Here is a 27103-nt window from a genome sequence, read left to right on the forward strand (position 1 = left end):
GTTCTAATGTGCGGATGGTACCCGGGTGTGGAGGAGAGGAGAGTCTCATCCACACCCAGGTACCATTAAAAAAGCTGTAAAAAGAAGAATAAAATAAAAAATAAATGTATTCTTACCTTCTGTCGGCCCGCGCAGCGCTCCCGCTTGGTTTCCGGCACTTGCAGTGAGTTGTAGGACCTGCGGTGACGTCAGAGTCATGTGACGGGTCACGTGACGCTGACGTCGGCAGGTCTTTCAATTCAAAGTTGCCGGCAGCCGGGAGAACGGAGTGAGCAGGACAGCGCGGGCCATCGGAGGTAAGTATATACACTCTCTCGGTTCACACTGTATAAATCCATGCTGTTTGCATGGATTTATATAGTGTGACCTAGTTGTCAAGCACTTTCCAGGTGATGCTAACATCGCCTGGAAAGCGCTTGTCAATCTGCATGCGGAAACGCATGTGAATCTGCATGTGGATCCGCATGTATTCTGCAGGAAAAACGCATGCACAATCTGCATGCGTTTTTTCTGCCAGGGAGATGCAGAAATGATGCAGAAATTTTCTGCATCGTGTGCACATACCCTCACTGTAGATTCATTCCCTGTTGCTTACAAAACATCCACATATTTTGCTGGGCAATAATTGCAATCACTAATTGCAGGTGATACACATCCCAAGGACGAGGTCACACAACCGTTGATTCTCGGATGGCTATGCAAATACTTTTCGGAAAAACTATGTCAGAGATAATGAGAGAATCAGAGCACGGGTGCAGAGAAGACTGAGAAAGTAATTTCTCCATTCTTTGTGTAAGCGGTAATCGCACTGCACTCGGATGACATCCGAGTGCAGTGCGATATTTCACACGCACCCATAGACTTGTATGAAAGCGTGTAAGCAGAGTCTCGCAGCATGCTGCGATTGTTTTCTTGTGCCGAAACAACATGAGAGCAAAAATGCAGATCTGAGCTGGTCCGTAGAATAACACCGGTCCAAGTGCTGTCTGATCAAACATCACGTAGCACTCCTCTGTGTTATACGCTCCTGTGAGTGAGCCCTAAAGCTTGTTTCTTGGCTCTAGTGCTCATGAACACTGCCACTTTATGAAACTGTCATATGGCACATATAGGAAGCAACGGGAGCAGACTCACTCCTAGGTGTTCTACTTTGGATTAGGAGTGTGGCAAGTTCCATCATGAAGGCGATCCTCCCTTATAGCCCATTTAGACAAGACAATAATGGGGAACGAGCATTCCCAGGAACCAGATGATCGACTATTGGAACATTTTGCAAAATGGTTGTTTGTTGAGTGAGATGATTTTGAAGCAAACTTAGAATTCATCCTTCTCGATAGCAGACGGACCTGTGTAAACAGGATACGTGCTGCCGAGAACATAATGTTCTATCCAAACAGAACAATCACATTAACGATAGTTCTGTGAGCATAGGCTGTCCGCACTTCTATCTAAAACACTTATTATAAATTTTTATAATAAGAAATGTCATTTTCTGATTATTCTCATGACTGATATATCCATCATGGAGTGTCAGGGACTTTGGAGGAGGCTCAACAGCAAAGCTCGCTCCACAAATGGGCATCTGCCCCTAAGAGTAGCAAACAATGCGCCTGCTGATCGCTGCTGTTAACCTCTTAAATCAGAGAGAAACAAAGCTTCCCCTTCTGCTACATTAAAGTAGTATTTAGGAATATTCACTGAATAACTGGGTTGGTGATACATTGCTGTCAGTGCACCATATAACCGCACCACACGAGAGCGAGCTACCAGAGGAAATCTAGGGAAAGACAGGGATTTCTAGCATAGACACAGCAGAACTAGTCCAAATGTGATTGGAAAATGTTCTACTGCTCGAGCTAAACAAACAAGTGTATCTATCCTGGAAAATAGCACAGCTGCGCCAACAAGGCTACGAGGTCCCAGTCCTCAGCAAAGAAACAGCTAGTACTACGGAAATAACCACATTTTATCTGGGTATTCAGACTTTTAGGGTATATAACACCATCTAAAAGACAGGAGACAACATGACATGGTGCTCACACTTAGATACATATTGAAGACTAGAGCAAGAACTATTCCACAGGCCTAAAGGGTTATGTAGAGGATCCCAAAATATTCCAGTAGTCAAAGCTGTGAGCAGCATAACATAAGACTAAGGACGGATTTCCAATAAACCAACTATATTGGCTCAGTACTGGATTTTGCCAATGTGAACAGAGTGAAGCTTTATTTTTAACACCGTCTGATTGCACTATAATAGCCCTGGGTGCCTTCTGTGATGGGAAAGGTGGTCTGAAAGGACGATAATTGCACTCAGAAGCTATGGAGGGTATTTCATGGGGAAGGAAGGGAGATCATTTTTAGATCTTGTTGAATAAGCAAATTGTCTCTTCAGAGAGGTAGAGGACTTGAACTCTAGTGCCGCCCATTGGAAGTAGCAACCCTACAAGTCATTATCGACTTGTTAAAGGGTTGATAATGACTTGTGGGATTGCTACTTCCAATAGGTGGCACTAGAGTTCAAGTCCTCTACCTCTCTGAAGAGACAATTTGCATATTTAATTTCCCAGAGGAGCATGCAAGGCATTTAAGTCTCCTCATACTGGCGTGTAAGACCTGGCATGTCACTCTACACAAGGAGAAACATTACCCCTTAGAGCCTAGATCTTTTTGAAAAATTGGAGATTGGGGAAGGTCTTCTAGCATTCAGTATTGTTGTGATCACATACTTGAAGAAACCACAAGATCTAAGACTGTAGTTTGAACAACTTTGGCAAGTACCAGTCCTCTGACCATCAAGTTAAAACTGATTAGATCAGCATCCAGAGCAGGGGTCACGGCCCGTGCGCAACAGGGGCGGGAGCAGGGGTCACGGCCCGTGCGCAACAGGGGCGGGAGCAGGGGTCACGGCCCGTGCGCAACAGGGGCGGGAGCAGGGGTCACGGCCCGTGCGCAACAGGGGCGGGAGCAGGGGGCACGGCCCGTGCGCAACAGGGGCGGGAGCAGGGGGCACGGCCCGTGCGCAACAGGGGCGGGAGCAGGGGGCACGGCCCGTGCGCAACAGGGGCGGGAGCAGGGGGCACGGCCCGTGCGCAACAGGGGCGGGAGCAGGGGGCACGGCCCGTGCGCAACAGGGGCGGGAGCAGGGGGCACGGCCCGTGCGCAACAGGGGCGGGAGCAGGGGGCACGGCCCGTGCGCAAGAGGGGCGGGAGCAAGGGGCACGGCCCGTGCGCAAGAGGGGCGGGAGCAAGGGGCACGGCCAGTGCGCAAGAGGGGCGGGAGCAAGGGGCACGGCCCGTGCGCAAGAGGGGCGGGAGCAAGGGGCACGGCCTGTGCGCAAGAGGGGCTATCGCTTTTGGCCTAGTGTCTGCCTCCTAGTGGCAGCAGCCTATACCTACAATCTTCTGTGTCCCTGAATGACATGATAGAACAAAAAGTATGTTTGAAAGTACAATAAATCAGTCCATGGATTCAATTGTCTGGATGAGAAGGACATTCTGTGAAACACAATCCATTACATGTGCCAGATACTTACTGTATGGGAAGTATCGGACTTGCATATAGATTTCTCTGGCTGTTTTCAATATCTCCACTGCCTAAAGGAGAAACAAAAAAACAATCTTATACCAAGTCGTTGAGTGCCCATGTACAGCCTGGAAACACGTGAATGTCACATACATGCTGTGATTACAGTTAGACTACAACCCACATCACTCTGTAATCACAATATTAGTGATGAGATCATCAGGGTGTAATTATAAGTGATACTGCAAAAGATCAATGCGGTGCCTTGTCCTACAGGATCTCAGCTAACCAGTGAGGCGTGTCGCTGGCAGAGATGATGATAGATGGCGGTTTAGTGGAAGAGATTTCTCATACCTGGAGATTAGCACAAGGACAGTACAAAGAGCGCTCCAGCGGCTCACACACCCCTCGCTCTGTACAATGTATGGTTTGGAAGCAGGGAGAAATCTAACTTTTCTGTTGGCTGAGGCAAAGCTTGAAATGCTGCCCCCTGCCCTCCACTCAAAAAAAAAAAAGACCCAAACATTAAAAATATCCCCAAAAAATAGAATTTACATATTGACCGCTCTAGCTTAAAGGGAACCTGTCACTAGGGTTTTGCTACCTAATTTGAGAGCAGTAGAACACAAGAGGAAAAGGAGTTTTACGGTATAAATATAGCAAAAATCAGATAGCTGCTTACCCCTGGGAGTGCCCATAGCCTTTCTACCTAGCAGCCTGACCGTTCCATTGGGGTGAGCCGCGCCAACTAGATTAATTCATATTGTTATGGTACTTGTGCATTTCTGCAATGAGGGAGTTTGGCACGCAACTGTGATGTGTAGTATTACTATTACATGTTTAGCTCACCACTTGGTCAGCTAATATGGTCACCTGGCTTACTCCTTTAGCCTGATTTGCCCCTTTATACTTCCTATTTAACTACCTATATAGAACATTCACTTCAAGGCATGAGCGAACATTTCAATGTTTGGCTCAGAAAAGTTCGCCGAACAAATTGATATTCGCCGAATGTTTGTCGAACATTTCCGAATCCCATAGGAGTCAATGGGCAGACCAATAAAATGCATATACAACACCTAGAAACTGGACGAAAAGCTGCCAAAACACATCAAATTAGGTGTAGACACCAGAGAAGTGCCATCAATTGACCCAGAGTACAAGTACTATAATTATTATTACTGTGACAGTGACATTTATTCAGTTGCGCTTTACATGTCAAAAGGGGTCACCGACTGTTACAACAGGAGAGAGGACCCTGCCTGTGAGGGCGCACTGTCATGGACGTGGTTTGTGGAACCACTGTGCCACGGACCCCGGAGAGCCTGAAGGGGCATGACTAAGCGAGCACCGGACTGTTCACTAGAGCCTCTGATGGTGAGGTTAGACTTGGCTCCCGATGAAAGCCAGGTGCCACTCCAGAACAGACCAACGGACGCGCAGCAGCAGGACCCAGCAGGACAGACTAGATGGCGCAGCAGGCAGAGTCTGAACCACGAGCGGAGCAGGCAGAGTCTGAACCACGAGCGCAGCAGGCAGAGTCTGAACCACGAGCGCAGCAGGCAGAGTCTGAACCACGAGCGCAGCAGGCAGAGTCTGAACCACGAGCGCAGCAGGCAGAGTCTGAACCACGAGCGCAGCAGGCAGAGTCTGAACCACGAGCGCAGCAGGCAGAGTCTGAACCACGAGCGCAGCAGGCAGAGTCTGAACCACGAGCGCAGCAGGCAGAGTCTGAACCACGAGCGCAGCAGGCAGAGTCTGTTTCAGGAGTGCAGCAAGGACTGGTACGCAACCTTACACAACTTAGACTGCAGAACAGGAAGGTTCCACTACAGCCAACCTAATAGGTGGAGACCCAATCAGTGCCAGCAAAGTGGCATCAATTTCACTACTGTAGAAATAGTATAAATAAGACCTACACCTCTTCCAGTACAGCCAACCCAGGAGATGGAGACCTAACCAGGAGTGTTCACATTGCCATAAATGAGGGCCTAACACCACCGAAGTGGCATCAATGTCACCAGACTACAAGTAGTTTAACGCAGACCCATACCTGTCCCACCACAGCCAACCCAGGAGATGCAGACTCAATCGGAAGTGTTTACATTTAAAAAAATAGGTCCTAATAAAACCATTTCCGTGGCCAACAGATTGGAGATGGTGGAGTTCAAGCTCTTAGCTTTGTCATGTGTAGGATGAAACAATCTTTTACGTGACCACAACAGTGGGATTGAGGGCATGTCCATTTCACTTACAGCTGACGACCTGTCACTCAGCCTAACTGCAGCGGGTATACAGCTGGTTCTGTCGGACACCTGAGTGACACAACTTGGCACGGTAACAGAGAAGGAGGAAGAAGCAGCAGCAGAGGTGTTTGATGGGGCGGCTGATGGTTGTTTATTGAAAATCAATTTAGAGTTCATCACGTTTGTGTACCCGTTTGGGGAGAATAATATCTGCACCAAATGTGCAATTTCACTACAGTATAACAACTATAGAAATGCATGGAGATCAAAACCACTTCCACTACAGTCAACCCAATGGATGGAGACCCATTCAGGATTCCTCACATTTCCAAAAATCAGCGGCAGACGCCAGCAAAGTGTAATCAATTTTGCTACAGTAGAAATAGTGGAAATAAAACCCACATCTCTTCCAGTACAGACAACCCAAGAGATGGAGCCTTAACCAGGAGTGTTCACATTGCCCTAAAATGAGGGCCTAACAAACACCACCGAAGTGGCATCAATGTCATCAGACTACAAGTAGTTTAACACAGACCCAAACCTGTCCCACTACAGCCAACCCAATGGATGGAGACACAATCAGAATTCTCCACATTTCCCAAAATTAGGGCCTAAAACCTGCAGCAGCAGCAAGAGCAGGCACAGAAGCCATATCACAGACTGCAATTTCAAGAGATCAATGTAGCACACTAAAAACGGCAACATCGCCTACTCTGTACAGTCTGCAATTGGGGTGCAAAAGTCCTTGGAGATCCATGACTTGTTCATCTTGATGAAAGTTAGGCGGTCTACACTTTTAGGGGACAGCCGGGTGTGCTTATCAGTCAAGACACTACCAGCAGTGCTGAAGACACGTTCAGAGAGAACCCTGGCTGCCTGGCATGACAAAACCTCCAAAGCGTGAGAAGCGAGCTCAGGCCATTCATCCATTTTTGAAGACCAAAATGTAAAAGGATCCAAACCCTCCCTGATGGCATTGATATTGAACTCTTCATACTCCGGCACCATCCTCTCCAGTCCTTCACCACGTGTCAGACTCGTACTCTGTTGTGCTGGTGCAAAAAATAAGTGAAAGGACTCCCAGAAATTGCTTCTGCCCTTACTCTGCTTCCGCTGCTAATGTTTTGGCGTTGACGAACTGATGTGCCGGAGGTTGAAAGACTACAGCTGCGATGCACACTGTGTGCCTTGGGGAAAACCTCTATTAACCCCTTCATTTTCCATTTTTGTGTTTTCGGTTTTTTGCTCCCCTTCTTCCCAGAGCCATAGCCTTTTTATTTTTCGGTCAATATGGTGGTGAGGGCTTATTTTTTTGCGGGACGAGTTGTACTTTTAAATGCAATCACTGGTTTTACCATATCGTGTACTGGAAAACGGGAAAAAACATCCAAGTACAGTAAAATTGCAAAAAAAAATGCAATTCCGCAGTTGCTTTTTTTTTCTTTTCACGTTCACTGAATGCTAAAACTGACCTGCCATTATTATTCTCCAGGTCATTACGAGTTCGTAGACACCAAACATGTATAGGTTCTTTTTTTTTGTTTAAGTGGTGCTAAAAAAAAAAAAATGGCGCCATTTTCCGAGACCCGTAGCGTCTCCATTTTTCTGGATCTGAGGCCGGAAGAGGGCTTATTTTTTTTCACGCCAGGCTGACGTTTTTATTGATACCATTTTGGGGTAGATCCGATGTTTTGATCGCCCATTACTGCATTTTATTGCAATGTTGCGGCGACCAAAAAAACCTAATTCGGACGTCTGGAGTTTTTTTCTCGTTACGCCGTTTACCAATCAGATTCTTTTTTTATATTGATAGATCGGGCGTTTCTGAACGCGGCGATACCAAAAGTTTGGACACACCTTCTTATTTAAAGATTTTTCTGTATTTTCATGACTATGAAAATTGTACATTCACACTGAAGGCATCAAAACTATGAATTAACACATGTGGAATTATATACTTAACAAAAAAGTGTGAAACAACTGAAAATATGTCTTATATTCTAGGTTCTTCAAAGTAGCCACCTTTTGCTTTGATGACTGCTTTGTACACTCTTGGCATTCTCTTGATGAGCTTCAAGAGGTAGTCACCGGAAATGGTCTTCCAACAATCTTGAAGGAGTTCCCAGAGATGCTTAGCACTTGTTGGCCCTTTTGCCTTCACTCTGCGGTCCAGCTCACCCCAAACCATCTCGATTGGGTTCAGGTCTGGTGACTGTGGAGGCCAGGTCATTTGGCGTAGCACCCCATCACTCTCCTCCTTGGTCAAATAGCCCTTACACAGCCTGGAGTGTGTTTGGGGTCATTGTCCTGTTGAAAAATAAATGATGGTCCAACTAAACGCAAACCGGATGGAATAGTATACAGCTGCAAGATGCTGTGGTAGCCATGCTGGTTCAGTATGCCTTCAATTTTGAATAAATCCCCAACAGTGTCACCAGCAAAGCTCCCCCACACCATCACACCTCCTCCTCCATGCTTCACGGTGGGAACCAGGCATGTAGAGTCCATCCGTTCCCCTTTTCTGCGTCGCACAAAGACATGGTGGTTGGAACCAAAGATCTCAAATTTGGACTCCTCAGACCAAAGCACAGATTTCCACTGGTCTAATGTCCATTCCTTGTGTTCTTTAGCCCAAACAAGTCTCTTCTGCTTGTTGCCTGTCCTTAGCAGTGGTTTTCTAGCAGCTATTTTACCATGAAGGCCAGCTGCACAAAGTCTCCTCTTAACAGTTGTTGTAGAGATGTGTCTGCTGCTAGAACTCTGTGTGGCATTGACCTGGTCTCTAATCTGAGCTGCTGTTAACCTGCGATTTCTGAGGCTGGTGACTCGGATAAACTTATCCTCAGAAGCAGAGGTAACTCTTGGTCTTACTTTCATGGGACGGTCCTCATGTGAGCCAGTTTCTTTTTAGCGATTGATGGTTTTTGCAACTGCACTTGGGGAGACTTTCAAAGTTTGCCCAATTTTTTGGACTGACTGACCTTCATTTCTTAAAGTAATGATGGCCACTCGTTTTTCTTTACTTAGCTGCTTTTTTCTTGCCATAATACAAATTCTAGCAGTCTATTCAGTAGGACTATCAGCTATGTATCCACCAGACTTCTGCACAACACAACTGATGGTCCCAACCCCATTTATAAGGCAAGCAATCCCACTTATTTTTTTTAAATCAGATACATTTTTATTCATTTAAAGATAGGATAATAAAATACATCTTCAGTACAATAATTTCACATTTTCTTATTATCAAAAAGAACTCCTCAAAGAAATCCCACTTATTAAACCTGACAGGGCACACCTGTGAAGTGAAAACCATTTCCGGTGACTACTTCTTGAAGCTGATCAAGAGAATGCCAAGAGTGTGCAAAGCAGTCATCAAAGCAAAAGGTGGCTACTTTGAAGAACCTAGAATATAAGACATATTTTCAGTTGTTTCACACTTTTTTGTTAAGTATATAATTCCACATGTGTTAATTCATAGTTTTGATGCCTTCAGTGTGAATGTACAATTTTTATAGTCATGAAAATACAGAATAATCTTTAAATGAGAAGGTGTGTCCAAACTTTTGGTCTGTACTGTATGTGGGTTTTATTTTTTAGTATTTTATTTTGAATGAGGCAAAAGGGGGTAATTTAAACTTAAATTTTTTTTTAAAACTTTTTTTTTTTTTTTTACACTTTTTGCTTGCTTCTATAGTCTCCATAGGAGACTAGAAGCAGCAACTGTATGATCGCCCTTGCTACACAGAGGCGAAGAGCAGATCAGAAATGCTCCTGAGCTATGAGCGCCGACCACTAGGTGGTGCTCATAGCAATCTTTACATGACAACCACTGGAGTCTGCTGCAGACCCAGGGCTGTTATGCCCACCCATCAGTGACCTGTAATCACGTGACGGAGTCACCGATGGGCGGGGTAAGTGACACGCTACCGGCGAGGCGCTGTTAAATGCTGCTGTTAGAGATTGACAGCGGCATTTAACTAGTTAACAGCCATGGGTGGATCGCGATTCCACCCGCAGCTGTTGCGGGCACATGTCAGCTGTAATAATCAGCTGACATGTGCCTGGTTCAGTGCGGGCTCAGGGCCGGAACCCCCGCTGAACTAGCCTTTCCAACGTGGTGCGCACTATTACTGACCACATCGGAAAGGGGTTAAGGTGGCTTAAAAGCTTGTTTCGATACTCAAACATAAGCGGGTCCTTTTCAAGGGCGGGAAGCATCTGGCAAAATTAACTCTTATAACTTGGATCTAACAGAGTGGCAACCCATAAGTCAGCATTATTTCGAATCCTAACTATACAGGGATCATGTTGCAGATAGTGCATCAAGAAGGCACTCATATGTCGGGCTCTTCCAGGAGGTCCATAGCCAGACTCTATTGTTGGCTGTGTAACACTGATGCTTTTTTCCTCCATCCCCTCCTGCCAGCCACGTTCAAACGAGAGGGGATGATTATCCTCTTCATCCTCTGACAGCTGCTCGCCCATCACCTCTTCCTCCTCCACTAGTTCCTCGGCTCTTGCACCTTCACTAACAGTTTGCCTGGTAATACCAAACCCCCCTCGATCGCTGTAATCCACCATCACTTGGCATCCGCCTGTGTGACAACAGTCTGGAAATTTGAGACATTGGTATCCCTTCCGCATCCTCCTCTTCTTCTGGGGCCACCCCCACCTGCCGCAGGTTATTCAAAAGTCTGCTCCTGCATGTATATGACCGGAGTAGTGATGCTGATGATGGCATTGTCAGCGCTAACCAGTTTAGTAGCCAATTCAAATCCGAGCAGAGGTCCTTAATCTGTTCCCACTCTGCAAACGTGATATGCTCCAAGTCCGTACTGCGTTGCCCCAAGATATAAGTCATGACATACTGCGTCAGAGCTCGTTGCCACTGGCACAGTCGCTGCAACATGTGCAGAGTGGAATTACACCGTGTCGGCACATCGCAGATTAACCTGTTAACAGGCACAGACAAAGACCTCTGTATCGATGCAAGTGAGCACACAGCTTCCGTACTTTGTGAAGCAGGTCATCCAGGCCAGGATAGTGGTGGAGAAATCACTGTACCACCAGGTTGAGGACGTGAGCCATGCAAGGCACGTGTGCGAGCTTGCCTCGGCCTAGGGCCGCTAACAGGTTCGCACCGTTATCGCACACAGCCTTCCCTGGCTCTAGGTTCAGCGGAGACAGCCATTGCTCAAACTGGGCCTGGATAGCTGCCCACAACTCTTCACCTGTATGACTGCGATCTCCAAGGCATATTAATTTGAAGACTGCCTGATTACGGTGAGCCCTGACTGCGCAGTACGGAGGTGGTGTGTATTCGCTCTCCGGACCCTTGGAACGCGTGACTCGTTAAGGCAGAGGTTGAGTGCGCAGGTGGAGGGTCTAGAGGAGGTGGAGGACGCAGACGCAAAGGAGGAAGTGGGAAATACAGAGGTTTCTTTTGCAAGCCTTTTGGGATTCCAAGATTTGTGGAGCAGCCCCTTCCCCGCCTGCCCCCACAGCCACCAGTCACCCAGTGCCCAGTCAGCAAGATGTAACGCCCTTGGCCATGCTTACTCGTCCAGGTGTCTGTGATGAAATGCACCCTGGCACACGTAGATTTAGACAAGGAACAGGTGATGTTGTCTGCGACATGCTGGTGTAGCGCAGGCTCAGCTTTCTGAGAGACGTAATGGCGCCTGGCAACTGGTACCGTGACGACCATCAGTTTTCGAAAACCGTCTGTATCTACCAGGCGGAAAGGCAGCATTTCTGTGGCTAACAGACTGGAGATGGTGGAGTTAAACCTCTTAGCTTTGTCATGTGTAGGATGAAACAATCTTTTATGTGATCACAACTGCGGGACTGAGGGCTGGCTAAGGTGCTGAGAGAGGGCGGAGTATGGTGAACCAGAAAAACTGGTGGAGTGTGAGTGAGGTGCAGATGTTATGGTGGATTGAGAAACATGCGGTGTGCTCGGTGAAACAAACACAGCAGGCGTGTCCGCTTCCGTTACAGCTGACGGGCTGTCACTCAGCCTGACTGGAGCGGGTAAATAACCGGAGTTTCTGCGATGGAAGACCTGCGTGACAATACTTGTCACGGTAACAGAGAAGGAGGAAGAAGCAGCGGATGCATTTGATGGGGCAGCTAATGGTTGTTGAGGTGCGGTGGTCCGCATTTCAGCGCGGTAAGATTCCCAGCGTAAAGAATGTTGTTTGAGCATGTGAACATTCATGCATGTAGTAGTCAAATTATTGCAGTTTTTCCCTCTACTGCGTTTTTATTGCACAGTTTGCAGATAACGTGAGTTGGCTCTTCCTTTGCAGTGACAAAAAAGGCCCATGCTAGGTAACCGTTGCCGCCCCTGCGAGCTGCAGACCCGTGACCACTGCTAGCAGCCACAGTTGTGGCTAAGGATGCAGTGCTCCTTGTGCTTGCATCACTCCGTGTCTGTGCCGTAGGGCGAAATGTAACCTCCTCGTCTTCCTCCTCCTCAGGTGAGCTACTCGGCTGCGTGACTCTGGGTTCACACGAAGTAGGATCTTCAACCTCGTCATCATCCAATCTGTTATCCCATTCCTCGCCCTCAGAGTGACCCCCCTCCTCTTGTTGCCCTGACAGAACAGTAGAGTCCCCATGAGCCTCAGGTATCTGAGTCTCATCGGGATCACCTCCCTCCCCTGCGGTTAACGTCTGGTGATGAGAGTCAGGAACCTGCTTGGACCCTACTTCGTCCTGCCCTGAATCCAAGCTAAAAAAATTTTGGGCATTGGTGCAGATGCTTTCCTCCCCTTGACTCTGTGACTGTTTGGAGTACACTTCTGATGCCCATGGTGTAGAATGGGTGTAGAGTTCTACAGACTCGCCCATCTGTGGTTCGCTAGTCAGTTGGGCAGTTGTGACCAGTCAGTTGGGCAGGGGGGGGGGGGGGGAGCATGGGTAATTGGGGTTCCACCTCTGTGGACTGTACTGCGTGTGATGTTGAGGTGGAGGAAGAAGAGGAGAGGGCACTGGAAGCAGAGCTTGCCATCCACTGGAGCACCTGCTCTTTCTGGGCCGTATCAACAAGGCGTATCGCTGTGCGGCTGCCAAAGGAAGGGAGTGCAGTAGGCAGTCCACTAACATAAGTTGGCAGTTGTCTTTGGATAGGACCTGTTTGTGTTGGTTCACCAGTGCTTTCACTAACATTACCACGTACTCCACGTCCACCTTGAACGCCAAGCCTATTCCCCCTTCCACCACACCCTCTCTTTTTCCCACTCATGTTGTTCAGCTACAGTGGTAGGAGCATGCAATTAGAAAAATATGTTTTTTTCCTGTGCAATAGCTCAGCACATACCTGAATTTCAGCGACACTAAATGACCAGGTAAGATATGGCCTGCCGTAGTAGCTGGCTTATAGCACTGTATGACTTTTGGCACAGGAAAAAATATTTTTTGGAGTGGGTGTAGTAAGAGAAAAAAATTTATTTTTTTTACTCTGAAACCACCTGAAGTTCAACTCCACTAAAATAGTATCTGATATTAAAAAAAAAAAAAACTTTATTGCACACAGCTTTCAATATCACAAAAGCAACAGAAAAAAAAAACAGATTTTGTGCTCTGCAATAAGAAGCTCTGCAGACTGTGCAGAGCACAATTTCAACCCCACTAAATGAAAAGGTGCACTGCGCTTGATTGATCACATTAGCAAGTGCAAAACAAGATTCAAGATATACTGAGACAGCGGTTGCAGAGGTACATAGGCCAGGAATTATCTACACTATCTGATTACCACACAAGCGCCCATCTATCTAATATCTCTCATTACACAGGAGCACACTGAGCTGCGTCTGTCTCCAGCAGGGACATGGATATATTGGCACTGAGGGAACATGGCCGCTTTTTATATTGAGAGGACATGTGATTTCTGCAGCCAATTGCAGAAGCCCTTATGTCTGGACAGTGTAGATGCTTCCTGCGCTATGATTGGCTGGCCGCGCTTTCCTCAGTTAAAGTTACCACCCACAGGAAAAACAACCCCAAAAAAAACAAAAAACAGTGCGCCGCTGATCTGACCTGCTCTAAGCTCTCCACAGCCCCCACACTCACCTGGCACATGTCACCGCTCATCATACACTTGCACTATGCTAACAAAACTGTTCAAAACGCTGTGGTTTCCCGGTATTCGCGGTCCCATGCAAATTTGTCAAACTTTTCTGATTTTAAGAAAATTTTCTCGCCTTTGCAATCACGAATCCGAATGTGCCATATTCATGCCGAATTTGAAACTTTCGAACATTCGCCGAACAAGTTTGCTCAACACTAATCACTTCTGACGAATTGATTGGCTGGCTATTCTGTTAAACACGTTTTAATTGATAGAAAATACATATACAATCTGTTTGTTAGATGTTGATTCTATTTAATAAAGAATTTTGCTATACTTATAAAAAGTAGCAAGTGTTGTACTGTATTATTGGAGTGGTATTTTTGGTCGCGGTTCACTTTTACAATTTTGTGCTGATGAACCTCCCACTAAAAATGATTCTGGGGACTTTTTTACTAATTTGAAAGCAGCATAGTGTAGAGACAGAGATCCTGATTCCAGCGGTGCATACTTCACTGGGCTGCTTCCTGCAGTTTTGATAATCTCCTGCTGATAAGACACCAATTTTATCACTAGAGGATAAAGTAAACCTGCTGCCAGATAGTCCTCCATATTCATGAGGGCTGTATAAGTGAGTGCCACTGTGCTGTATGTTAATATAGTGCTTAACACGCCCCATGGTAGAGTAGTATAAGGCCACGTTCACACATTCAGTATTTGGGCAGTATTTTCAGAGGAAAAGTATAATAGAAACACGTCACCACTTCTGTATTTATCACCCACTCCTGGTTCTGGCTTACAAATACTGATGGAAAATACTGACCAAATACTGAACGTGTCCTTATGCTGCGAGTTCTAGCCCTGGTCCCTTCCTCCTCTCTCACCCCTTCTGTGTGGCATGAGGTCCCTCTTGCCTCCATATACAACTGCCCCTACGCTCCACTGATTGTTTCCTCACCAATTTTTCATTTTGATCTGCTCATTTTTACTCCTACAATCTCCTCCTGTAGAACTGAGGGTCCTCGGCTGCCGGTCTCACGGTGAGGGGGGGCGGACAGGCTGAGTTCTCTCTACATGGTCACCGTTATTGTCCTCTAATGCCGACACAGGAAAAACAGTGAGCGGAGGGGATGTGGTGCTCCACGGAGACTGTGCAGGATGGCCCACCTGCAGTACATTCCCATCATGCCAGTAAGACTGGCGCGGTCCTGCTGGTGTCACAATCTATAGACCACCGCCTGGGCAAAGATTCCCATGGCAGAGGTGGCCTGTTTGGAAGGGAAAACCTGTCCCATTACCTATACACCAAATATAGAACCAGCATAATGTATTTATCTTATGAAAATGTGATTATATATTAAAACAGTGGTTACTGGACGTATGGCGGTCAGTGCCGGTACCTTGCTGTGTTCAATATCCTGGAAGTCCACATTGTTGACAGTGAGCACTTGGTCTCCTTCCTGAAGGCCGGCGCGATGGGCGTCCGAGTCTGGGATGACCTACACAAAGAAGGATCACAGCTGCTTCTAAGGTTTTCACAGTCCTGAAACACTTGGGATTGCTTACATTGGTTGCAGGACGTACAGTCACATGAGGAGCAAGTGAAACACTTCTAGAAGTGCCGGAGCCGTAACAGAAGAGGAGTGTGCCGCTTTATTGAGAGGTAGCAGTGGCATCATGTTTTAATAATTATAATAGTGTTTCCCAGCAGTTTAAAAGGCAAAAATGTTCAGCAGTAAAACATTTAAACATTTTTGTATGTAAAGGGCTGAGATTTTGCCAGTGCTATCTGTGATTGACATTTATGTATGAACAATTCCTCTGTCCTTCCTGCAACTGTCCTACCATCAGCAATGCCACAAAACGGACGACTACAACCTGCTATATGCTGCCCTACCTGAGGGCCGTATTATACACTGCTCAAAAAAATAAAGGGAACACTCAAATAACACATCCTGGATCTGAATGAATGAAATATTCTCATTGAATACTTTGTTCTGTACAAAGCTGAATGTGCTGACAACAAAATCACACAAAAATCATCAATGGAAATCAAATTTATTTTAACAATGGAGGCCTGGATTTGGAGTCACCCCCAAAATTAAAGTGGAAAAACACACTACAGGCTGATCCAACTTTGATGTAATGTCCTTAAAACAAGTGAAAATGAGGCTCAGTATTGTGTGTGGCCTCCACGTGCCTGTATGACCTCCCTACAATGCCTGGGCATGCTCCTGATGAGGTTGCGGATGGTCTCCTGTGGGATCTCCTCCCAGACCTGGACTAAAGCATCCGCCAACTCCTGGACAGTCTGTGGTGCAACGTGACGTTGGTGGATGGAGCGAGACATGATGTCCCAGATGTGCTCAATCGGATTCAGGTCTGGGGAACGGGCGGGCCAGTCCATAGCTTCAATGGCTTCATCTTGCAGGAACTGCTGACACACTCCAGCCACATGAGGTCTGGCATTGTCCTGCATTAGGAGGAACCCAGGGCCAACTGCACCAGCATATGGTCTCACAAGGGGTTTGAGGATCTCATCTCGGTACCTAATGGCAGTCAGGCTACCTCTGGCGAGCACATGGGGGGCTGTGCGGCCCTCCAAAGAAATGCCACCCCCACACGATTACTGACCCACTGCCAAACCGGTCATGCTGTAGGATGTTGCAGGCAGCAGATCGCTCTCCACGGCGTCTCCACACTCTGTCACGTCGGTCACATGTGCTCAGTGTGAACCTGCTTTCATCTGTGAAGAGCACAGGGCGCCAGTGGCGACTTTGCCAATCCTTGTGTTCTGTGGCAAATGCCATGCGTCCTGCACGGTGTTGGGCTGTGAGCACAACCCCCATCTGTGGACGTCGGGCCCTCATACCACCCTCATGGAGTCGGTTTCTAACCATTTGTGCAGACATATGCACATTTGTGGCCAGCTGTAGGTTATTTTGCAGGGCTCTGGCAGTGCTCCTCCTGTTCCTCCTTGCAAAAAGGCGGAGGTAGGGGTCCTGCCCCTGAGTTGTTGCCCTCCTACGGCCCCCTCCACGTCTCCTGGTGTACTGGCCTGTCTCCTGGTAGCGCCTCCAGCCTCTGGACACTACGCTGACAGACACAGCAAACCTTCTTGCCACAGCTCGCATTGATGTGCCATCCTGGATGAGCTGCACTACCTGAGCAACTTCTGTGGGTTGTAGAGTCCGTCTCATGCTACCACGAGTGTAAACGCACAACCAACATTCAAAAGTGACCAAAACATCAGCCAGAAAGCATTGATACTGAGATGTGGTCTGTGGTCCCCACCTGCAGAACCACTCCTTTATTGTGTCTTGATAATTGCCAATAATTTCCATCTATTGTCTATTCCATTTGAACAGCAGCATGTGAAATTGATTGTCAATCAGTGTTGCTTCCTAAGTGGACAGTTTGATTTCACAGAAGTTTGATTTACTTGGAGTTATATTCTGTTGTTTAAGTGTTCCCTTTATTTTTTGAGCAGTGTATATCTACAGATGGATGGGGCTCTGTGAGGAGCAGTTAAGTTCTTCCCCACCAAACTCACCCAACTATACCTATATGGACCTGGCTTTGTACACTGGGGCTCAGCCATGTTGAAACAGGAAAAGACTTTCCCAAAACTGTTCCCACTAAGTTGGCAGCAAACAATTATCCAAAATGTCATTATGCTGAAGCATTAAGTTTTCTGTTCACTGAAACTAATGGACCAAGGCCAACATCCCCTCCTTCACCACCAGAGTTTACAGCTGGCACAATGCGATCAAGCAGGTAGCAGTCTCCCAGCATTCACTAATCGCAGACATGACCATTAGATGCCAAGGGGATTCAGGGCTCCATATAACATGCCTTCCCGCTGCTCCAGAGTCCAGTGGTGGCGGCTTTACCTTACTCCATCTGACACTCAGCAATGTGCATGGTCATGTAAGGCTTACAAGCAACTACTCGGCAATGGAAACCCATGCCATGAAGCTCCTAGCGCAGCTTTATAATAATCCAATCACAGTTGATAATGGAACGATTAAGAGGAAATAAAATTCATAAACTGACTTGTTTCACGGTGCCATCCTATTACAGGACTGCTCGTTACTGGAGTTTGTCTAGGGTGCTCGGGTATGCACCGAGTATGGCGGGTGCTCAAGTGACATGTTTGAGTCCCTGCACCCGCATGTTCCTCGGATGTCAGACAGCCACAAAACATGCAAGGACTGCCCGTGTATGTCAGGCATTCCCCGCATACCTGAGCACCCTAAGCAAACTCAAGTATCGAGCACTTGCGTTCATCACTATTTAAGACGTGTGGCCTGAAATAGTTTATAAACATGGGGCAGCCTTCATCGGTAAATTATATCTGAACGACTGCTTGTGATTACAGACATCTGTCTATATGTGATCTGTCAGGTGAGATCTTTCTTTGGCCACTGTCAGCTATAGGCATACTCCATGATCAGCTACATTAAGCGGCACTTCTTACAAGGCTAATGCCTTATTGGTCACTAGTGTGAAGAAATACATGTGTAACTTCACAGATGAATATCGGAGGGTCTTTAGCTTTGTGCTGTGAAGAAACCCTCTAGACAGAGGATCACTTCTCAGATAATATCCGACAAGTTTCTACCAGTTACAGAAAAAGTCTCGGCAATGGGTGTTGTGGTAACCTCAGAGGGTTGCCCCCCGTGGAGAGAATAGGTGGTCAGGTGTATCCACAACAGTCAGAAAATGATGGCGTGATTGATGTGGCACAGGAGAGACCCCACTGACTTATAATAGGGTCCGTCAGGTTCTGCAGCAATGTGGTTTTCAGATGGGAAGAATAGTTTCTTTCTTTCCATTAAATATGAAGGAATCTGCAAAGAAAGCTGCAAGCGCAGCCCCCAACACTTATGTGAACGCATCACGACTCTAAGTGTGACCCCAGCCTCATATTACCCTGCGCCGTATATACAGCCAGGAGTAATAGGAACAATGCGGCATTTCCTGGTCATTTCTACCGACTCAGCATGATGCCACACTTATTATAATGTACCACAGTCATACCTTGGAAATAAAGATACCAAGCTGGGATGCTTTTCCACCTCTGATGTTAAAGCCAAGCTGTAAAAGAAAAAAAATAATTCAGCTTTTAAAATTGAAAATAAAAAATGTATGTGTTTCCCCATTTTTTGTGATCAATGACTGTTTTTATTATTATTTTACCACCCAAGGAGCTATTGGAGGGCTTGTCTTTTTTTTTTCTGCCCTGACCTGATATTTTTCTTGCTACCATTTTCGAGTATTACACACACGCCGGCAATGACATCATAAACGCTACAATCAGAGATTGACGGCAGTATGTAAAGGGACTGTCAGCACAGAATGACTGCTCAAACCTAGCTCCACCGCTCGGTGCATCATGGCGCAGCCAATCATTCAACTACACCATCCCACCTTCACTTCTTTGATTGACAGCTCTGGCTTCACAGAGCCAGAGAAGGGGAGAGATAGATGGAAAGCAAGTAAGTGGGAAGATGTATCATGACGGGGCCAATCATTTATATACACTAAGAGCCTGTGCTTGGTTTGAACAGTCATTCTGTGCTGACAGTCCCTTTAAAAGGGTTAAACTATAGCAACCAGAGCAAACTCCAGTCGCTGGAGTTACAGGCAGGCGCCAGCTAGGCAACACAGCCAGCACCTGCCTGGTATGAAGCCGGCTCAATACTTTAAAGACCAATGACAAGAACATACATCATAGCTTGCTAAGGGGTTAAATGGACCCTGAATTTGACCAACTTCAGTCTCCCTGCGCTCCTCTAATGCTGCAGAGACAAAGCTACCTCTGTGTGCAACATTGGAGAGTGCACAGCACGGACTAGCGGTGTGCTTCCACTGCTGCCCAAACTGTCAATCAGGAAAACACCAATCCGGGTAAGCAGTATGATGGGAGCCAGGGAAGCAGTGCGCTCCTGAAGGTTTAGACAATCCCCTTTAAAAAACTATTAATGTACAATTAAAGTACAAGAATAAACGGCAAAAAACCCAAAAAAACACAACAGCGTGCAAAAAAAAACAACACACCAAAAGTGTGAAAAACTACAATAAATAACACACTATAGTGGTTGGCAACGGAATTATATGTATGTAGGTGTATATAATGTTCTTCCCATGAAAGATATCTGATTATATATATTATATACACATAGTGTAAACAGGTACTCCTCCAACCTGAACTATGTAGAAACAAGGACTCAGACAAACCTGTGCCCCTGGCGGCTTCTTCAGGAGGATGGAGCGAGGAAGAAAACGCGTCAGCTCGTTGTTGTAATCCGCGTCGTAGATGCGCTGTAACAGTAGCAGACAAATACAATCACTAACAACGTGGGTAACTGGAGCTTTGGTCCTAAATGATTAGACACAATGGTTTTGTGATTTTGGCCATTATAGGGTTTACCAACCATTGCTTTATTAGTGACTGCAAAAATTTATTTTGAATTTCTTTTTTGCTCCATTTTTTGGGCCCGTTTTCTCATACATTTTACAGTAATCTATTTCTATAAACAAATTTCAATTGTTAGTTTTTTTTAATTTGCAAATTTTACACTAAAAAAAAGGTGCAAAAAACCCTATTCCATTTTTTCATACAATTTGTCTTACAAGAAACTTCTGTGGATTATTCAATTGTTATCTTTTCTGCTGTATTTGGAGAATCCATGGAAGCTGCAATCACAGAAGAAAATGGTTGATAGCAGTGATATCAGTCCCTAGCCGAGCCAAAACCCAGCAGCTGTGCCATAATTGGGGCACAAATTGATTTTGATTGCCCACTCAATAGCCTCTGCTCACTACGATATGCCCATTAAGTGCTGTGCAAGCAACTAAGAAACACTTAAAAGGAATTAGTCAGTAGGTTTTTGCTGTGTAATCTGAAATCATAATGTAGGGGCAGAGACCCTGATTCCAGTGAGGTGTCACTTACTAGGCTGTGTTTTGCTGTTTCAATACAATCAGTGTTTTATCAGCACATTATGACTACAGGACAATTGCACTAGTGTCTCCTAGTCCAATCACGCCCCCAGCCCTGATTAGCAGCTCTCATGTCACTATACAATGTACACAGAAAGCTGTGGTGTGGGTGGGTTATACACAGCTCAACATCTGAGCTCTGCTAGATCTGCAGCAGAGAAAGCTGTGACTATCATAACTTCTGCACCCTGTATACGAAGCGATAAATCACAGTAATCAAGGTCCCTGTCCCTACATCATACTGCTGTCAGATTACACAGCAGAAACCTGCTGACAGATTCCCTTTAAGGCAAGGTGCACACAATGTCTTTTACACTCAGGCAAAGCCACCAAGTTTTTCAAGCAGAAGACACTTCTGGAATAAACACACCAGAGTTTCCTAAAATGTATTGTGTGTTGATTTCTTTTTCTGGTTGTTTCCTGACGGTTTTGACTGTCGGCGGGGTCTTTTGAGCGTTTTCCATGGTTTTGTACCGTCTTTTTCAAGTACAGCTTTCTTTTTTTACTCCATTGAATACTTATGCAACTGCGGATGGATTTTTAAGCGGAAAGTATGGCAAAACGTTCAAAAGAAGTCAGGGCTTCTTCTGAGCTTTCCCATTGATTTGTATTGTGAAGTACAGAGCGTCTTCTGAACAGAAAACACCAGAAGAATAGACAGGTCGCTTCTTTTAACCGTTTTGCGTTTTTAGAAACCTGAAGTGGCTTAAAAATGTCCAAAAGTCTGAACATATGAGCAGCAAGTCATTTTTACATGCTTGAGAGTTTTCTGAACAGCCTGAATTTACATGACATTGACGTTCATATTTATCAAAAGCTGTTATATGGTGTAATATGCTGAGAAAGCATCAGGAGTTTTTCAATCTCAGAAATCTCCTAACCCCAGGTTCCAGTTTTTGTTTTTTTTGTTCCTTAAAAAAAAAGTATATACACTTCACTTTACTCACCCTCCCCAGGTCCGATGCTGAGTCTCTACCGTTGCTCCTGGTGTCATTGTCTGTAGCGCTGACATCACATCGCCAGTGCTGCAGCCAAACACTCAGTTTAGTGGCTCTGATCGAGTTGACAGCACGGTCAGCTGAACTCAGTGATTGGCTGCTAAACTGGCAATGACACCATGAACAGAGGCGGAGACTCAGCATCGGACCCGGGGAGGGTGAATAAAGAACTGTATATGTTTTTTTGTTTATTTTTGGATAGGCTATTTTTTTTTTTGCATGGGCTATTCCTGCATTAATCCATCAGTCCACACTTATAGAAATTTACGCGCCATTAACACCCAGAAATTTATAAAAAGGTTGCAATCATCATTGGCCCCAATCTCCTCCCTCTCATGTCCCGAATCTGCATTGAAGCATTATAACAAAATAATGCTATGCGCCCTGGATGAAGCCGCACCTCCTACACAAAGAACAATTCGGCATAGACGGCGACAACCCTGGAACACGCCTCAAACACGTCTTCTCCAGAGGTACTCCAGGTGCGCTGAACGGCTGTGGAGAAAATCAAATCTGCCCGAAGATTTCCTCCACTATAAATTTATGCTGAAAACATATAACTCTGCCCTTCACCTCTCCAAACAAACCTACTTTAACAACCTCATCATCTCACTTTCCAATAATCCTAAACGACTCTTTGACACGTTTCATTCTCTCCTCAATCAAACAGCACAGGCCCCGACCACCGACCTCAGCGCTGACGATCTGGCTAACTATTTCAAAGAAAAAATTGACCATATCCGACAGGAAATTTTCTCCCAATCCCCAAATGTTATGCATGCTCCCCCCCGCCACATTGTATCTTGCTCATTTTCTGACTTCGAACCAGTCACGGAAGATGAAGTGATCAGGCTCCTTGCATCTTCTCGCCCTACCACCTGCACCAGCGACCCTATTCCCTCACATCTCCTTCAGTCCCTTGCTCCAGCTGTCACCTCTCACCTAACTAAAATTTTCAACCTTTCCCTCTCATCTGGTATCTTTCCCTCTTCTTTTAAACACACCAGCATACAACCATTACTTAAAAAACCATCCCTCGACCAGAACTGCACGGCCAACTACAGACCTGTTTCCAATCTTCCCTTTATCTCTAAACTCCTGGAACGCCTGGTCCACTCCCGTCTAATCCGCTATCTCTCAGACAACTCTCTTCTTGACCCTTTACAATCTGGTTTCCGCTCTTTACATTCTACTGAAACTGCCCTCACTAAAGTCTCTAATGATCTACTAACAGCTAAATCTAATGGTCACTACTCCCTGCTGATTCTCCTGGATCTCTCTGCAGCATTCGACACTGTGGATCACCAGCTCCTCCTCACTATGCTCCGCACTATTGGCCTCAAGGACACGGTTCTCTCCTGGTTCTCCTCTTATCTCTCTGACCGCTCCTTCTCTGTGTCTTTTGCCGGCTCCTCCTCCTCCCTACTTCCTCTTACTGTCGGGGTTCCTCAAGGGTCAGTCCTAGGCCCCCTTCTTTTCTCCTTATACACCGCTCCTATTGGACAAACAATCAGTAGATTCGGTTTTCAGTACCATCTCTATGCTGATGACACCCAATTATACACCTCTGCTCCGGACATCACCCCTGCATTACTACAAAAGACCAGTGATTGTCTTTCTGCTGTGTCTAACATTATGTCCTCCCTCTACCTAAAACTGAATCTGTCAAAAACTGAACTCCTCGTCTTTCCTCCCTCCATTAACCTACCTGTGCCCGATATAACCATCTCCGTTTGTGGCTCAACCATTACTCCCCAGCTACAAGCCCGCTGTCTTGGGGTCATTTTTGATTCAGATCTTTCTTTCACTCCTCACATCAAATCACTCGCTCGTTCATGTCATCTACACCTCAAAAACATCTCAAGAATCAGGACTTTTCTCACCTTTGACTCGGCAAAAACTCTTACTGTCGCTCTTATTCATTCTCGTCTTGACTATTGCAACGCTCTACTAATCGGTCTCCCTCTTACTAAACTCTCCCCTCTCCAATCCGTCCTGAACGCAGCAGCCAGGATCATATTCCTCGCCAACCGCTACTCAGATGCCTCTTCCCTGTGCCAGTCATTGCATTGGTTGCCCATCCAATATAGAGTTCGTTTTAAACTTATCACGCTTACCCACAAAGCGCTCCATGCTTCAGTACCCCCCTACATCTCCTCCCTTGTCTCAGTCTACCACCCTACACGTGCCCTCCGTTCTGCAAATGACTTGAAACTAAAATCCTCCATAATCCGAACTTCCCACTCCCGTCTCCAAGATTTCTCGCGTGCTGCGCCAATTCTCTGGAATGCACTACCCAGGACAGTTCGATTAATTCCCAATACCCACAGTTTCAAGCGAACCCTAAAAACACATTTCTTTAGACTGGCGTATCACCTAAACACACTCTGTCCATCCCAGCTTTCCCCCATATTAAAATCTTCTTCAACTTCGGGTTCAAACCAACCATGCACATAAAAGCCTCTGTCAGGACTGCACACATACTGGCTGGCGACCAGTCCATGTATTTTTATTCATCCTATTCAGTATATCAAGGCTGCATTATACAATATATGTACTTTTTACCTTTTGTGTCTCCCCCACTTCCTCATAGACTGTAAGCTCGCGAGCAGGGCCCTCACTCCGTTCGATACGAGATATGCTTATTCTGTATTGTCTGTATAAGTCCCCCCTAAAATTTGTAAAGTGCTGCGGAATATGTTGGCGCTATAAAAATAAACTATTATTATTATTATTATTATTATCATCATCAATTAAGCAGGTAAAAGGTCTGGAGCTGATTTCAGGTGTGGCATTTGCATTTGGAAGCTGTTGCTGTGAACCCACAACATGAGGTCAAAGGAAGAGAAACAGACCATAATTAGGCTGACAAAAAGAAGAAATCCATCAGAGATAGCAGAAATGCCAGGAATGGCCAAATCAACAGTTTGGTACCTACTGCAAAAAAAAAAAAAAAAGAAGCGCACTGTTGAGCTTGGGAACTCAAAAAGGCCTGGACTTCCACAGATCACAATAGTGGTGGATGATCACAGAATCCTTCCCATGGTGAAGAAAATCCCTTCACAACATCCACCAAATTGAAGAACACTCTTCAAGATGTAGGGTGGTTCAGTATCTATGTCTACCATAAAGAGAAGACTTCATGAGAGCAAATATAGAGGGTTCACCGCTAGGTGAAAACCATTAATCAGCCTTAAAAATAGAAAGGCCAGATTAGATTTTGCCAAAAGAAGCCAAACAGTTACACAGGACAGATGAAACTAAGATCAACCTGTACCAGAATGATGGGAAGAAGAAAGTATAGAGAAGGCTTAGAACAGCTCATGATCCAAAGCACAGCACATCCTCAGTAAAGCATGGTGGAGGCCGAGTAATGGCATGGGCATGCATGGCTCCCAATGGTGCTGGGTCACTAGTGCTTATTGATGATGTAACTGAAGACAGAAGCAGCCTGATAAATTCTGAAGTGTACAGGGCAATATTTTCTGCTGAGACTCAATCAAAAGCAGCAAGGTTGATTAGACGGCCTTCACAGGACAGATGGACAATGACCCAAAACATCCTGCGAAAGCAAAGAAGTGGAATATTCTGCAATGGTCGAGTCATCACCAGATCTCAACCCCTCAAGCAGCATTTCACATGCTTAAGACAGGGGTCTAAGAAGTAACATTTCTCCTTGTGGAGAGTGACAAGCCATGTCTGGCATGTCAGAGTGAGGCGACTTATAAGCCATGCATGCTCCTCCGGGAAATGAAATAAGCAAGTTGTGCCAATAGAGCGCCCCCTCGCGTCCCAGTGCCCATAGAGCGCCCACCTCGCGTCCCCGTGCCCATAGAGCGCCCCACTCGTGTCCTTGTGCCCATAGAGCGCCCACCTCACGTCCCCGTGCCCATAGAGCGCCCCCCCTCGCGTCCCCGTGCCCATAGAGCGCCCCCCTTGCCCATGGAGCGCCCCAGAGCAGCCATTTACAGAACGTAGATGAGAGGAGGGATTTCAGCCCCACGGTGGGCACCGGATCTCCGCTGTGGACTCCCTTTACCCCCCATGGTAGGAGCCTCTTCATCCATTACCTCCTGGAGGGGGATCCATGCCGGAGGGTTCTCGTAGGGGGGCAGGAAGACTACGGGGTAGGGGTACTCCTCATATGCTGCTCGCCCCTCCATCACTGCAACAGAAAGTACAGTTCTCAGAATGACGTAAATGCGGACACCCGTGACGTCACACACCGCCGCACTCACCCGTCCCGGGGACAGATTATCCGCCGCACTCCGCCCTCGGCACTTCCCACTTCCGGTTGTCTCGGGCTCACACCGAGCAGCTCCAGCGCAGGCCGTTTCCGGCGTCACCTCGCTGCGGCTCCGCCTCCTGGGGCCGCTGATCACAGGTCTCTACAGGTGTCCGCGACAATGCAGTGCTGCACATGGGCCGCCACAGGGCGGCGCTGTAACGTGAAATCACTGCATTAAGTGTCAGCACTGACCGCACGAGGGTGATGCCAATGAGTGCAAGCACTGTCCACACAATGTAATGGGATGACGGGAAGCAGTACACTAATGTCACCACGTTACTTCATAACGCCGTGTCTCGTATAGGAGGCCATGAAGAGTCATGCCCATTCCTCAGCTGTCAGCAGAGCATCTCTAGGGCTGTGTTCTCACTAAGGTTTCTTCTGCAGTTTTTGGGGCAAAAACGCTCCAAAAATCAGGAATTTTGATAAAAGAAATTAAACTCCAAAATCTTCTCCAATCTGCCTGATAGACTTTCTGGTCACAGGTTCCCCTTAAAGGGGTTGTCCAGGACATTGAATACCTAAATCAATGTGTGATTAATGGGGGTGCGACACCAGGCACCCCACTGATCAGCTGTCCCTGATGTTGGCAGCTGCCAGAACTGCTCAGTTATGGAGCTCCAGAGCGCCATCAATGGAAAGTGGCTGCAGTAGGGTACTGCGCATCCGCCACATATTCAGATAACTATTCCGTCTACAGAGCTGTGCAGCATTGTAAAATATTAATTAAGTCAATATTTACCGTGTGAACCTACCTAAAGCACGGCCAGATGGTGCGACCTGCTGCATGCTGCCTAAACTCCATCCAGCACCGCATGTGTTTCACCCCTGGCGAGTGGAGCTGCGCCCCATCTGGCCGTAGTCTGGAGGCCCGTATAGACGAGCCGAATCGGTGAACGAGTGTTCATAAAAACATTCATTCTAGAGATGAACTTCCACTTTGGGTCTCCGTGGCGTCGC

General features: G+C 46.5%; 1 protein-coding gene across 1 annotated transcript in view; it reads right to left on the reverse strand.

Annotated features, from left to right (window-relative positions):
- PDZD11 (PDZ domain containing 11) overlaps window positions 1–26249 on the reverse strand; it is a 28296-nt gene extending 2047 nt beyond the window's left edge. Inside the window, exons 1-6 of the mRNA XM_073640939.1 lie at window positions 26094–26249; window positions 25926–26020; window positions 20093–20176; window positions 18893–18949; window positions 15250–15348; window positions 3537–3597 (exon numbers count right to left, since the gene is read on the reverse strand). Of these exons, the coding sequence (XP_073497040.1) occupies window positions 3537–3597; window positions 15250–15348; window positions 18893–18949; window positions 20093–20176; window positions 25926–26018 (394 nt within the window). The 5' untranslated portion in view covers window positions 26019–26020; window positions 26094–26249. The remainder of the gene's footprint in view (window positions 1–3536; window positions 3598–15249; window positions 15349–18892; window positions 18950–20092; window positions 20177–25925; window positions 26021–26093) is intronic.
- Window positions 26250–27103: the final 854 nt, after the last annotated feature.

Source organism: Phyllobates terribilis, unplaced genomic scaffold, assembly GCF_046119375.1.
Source record: "Phyllobates terribilis strain yellow unplaced genomic scaffold, ASM4611937v1 Scaffold_7__3_contigs__length_470593459, whole genome shotgun sequence".
Lineage (NCBI taxonomy): Eukaryota > Metazoa > Chordata > Amphibia > Anura > Dendrobatidae > Phyllobates > Phyllobates terribilis.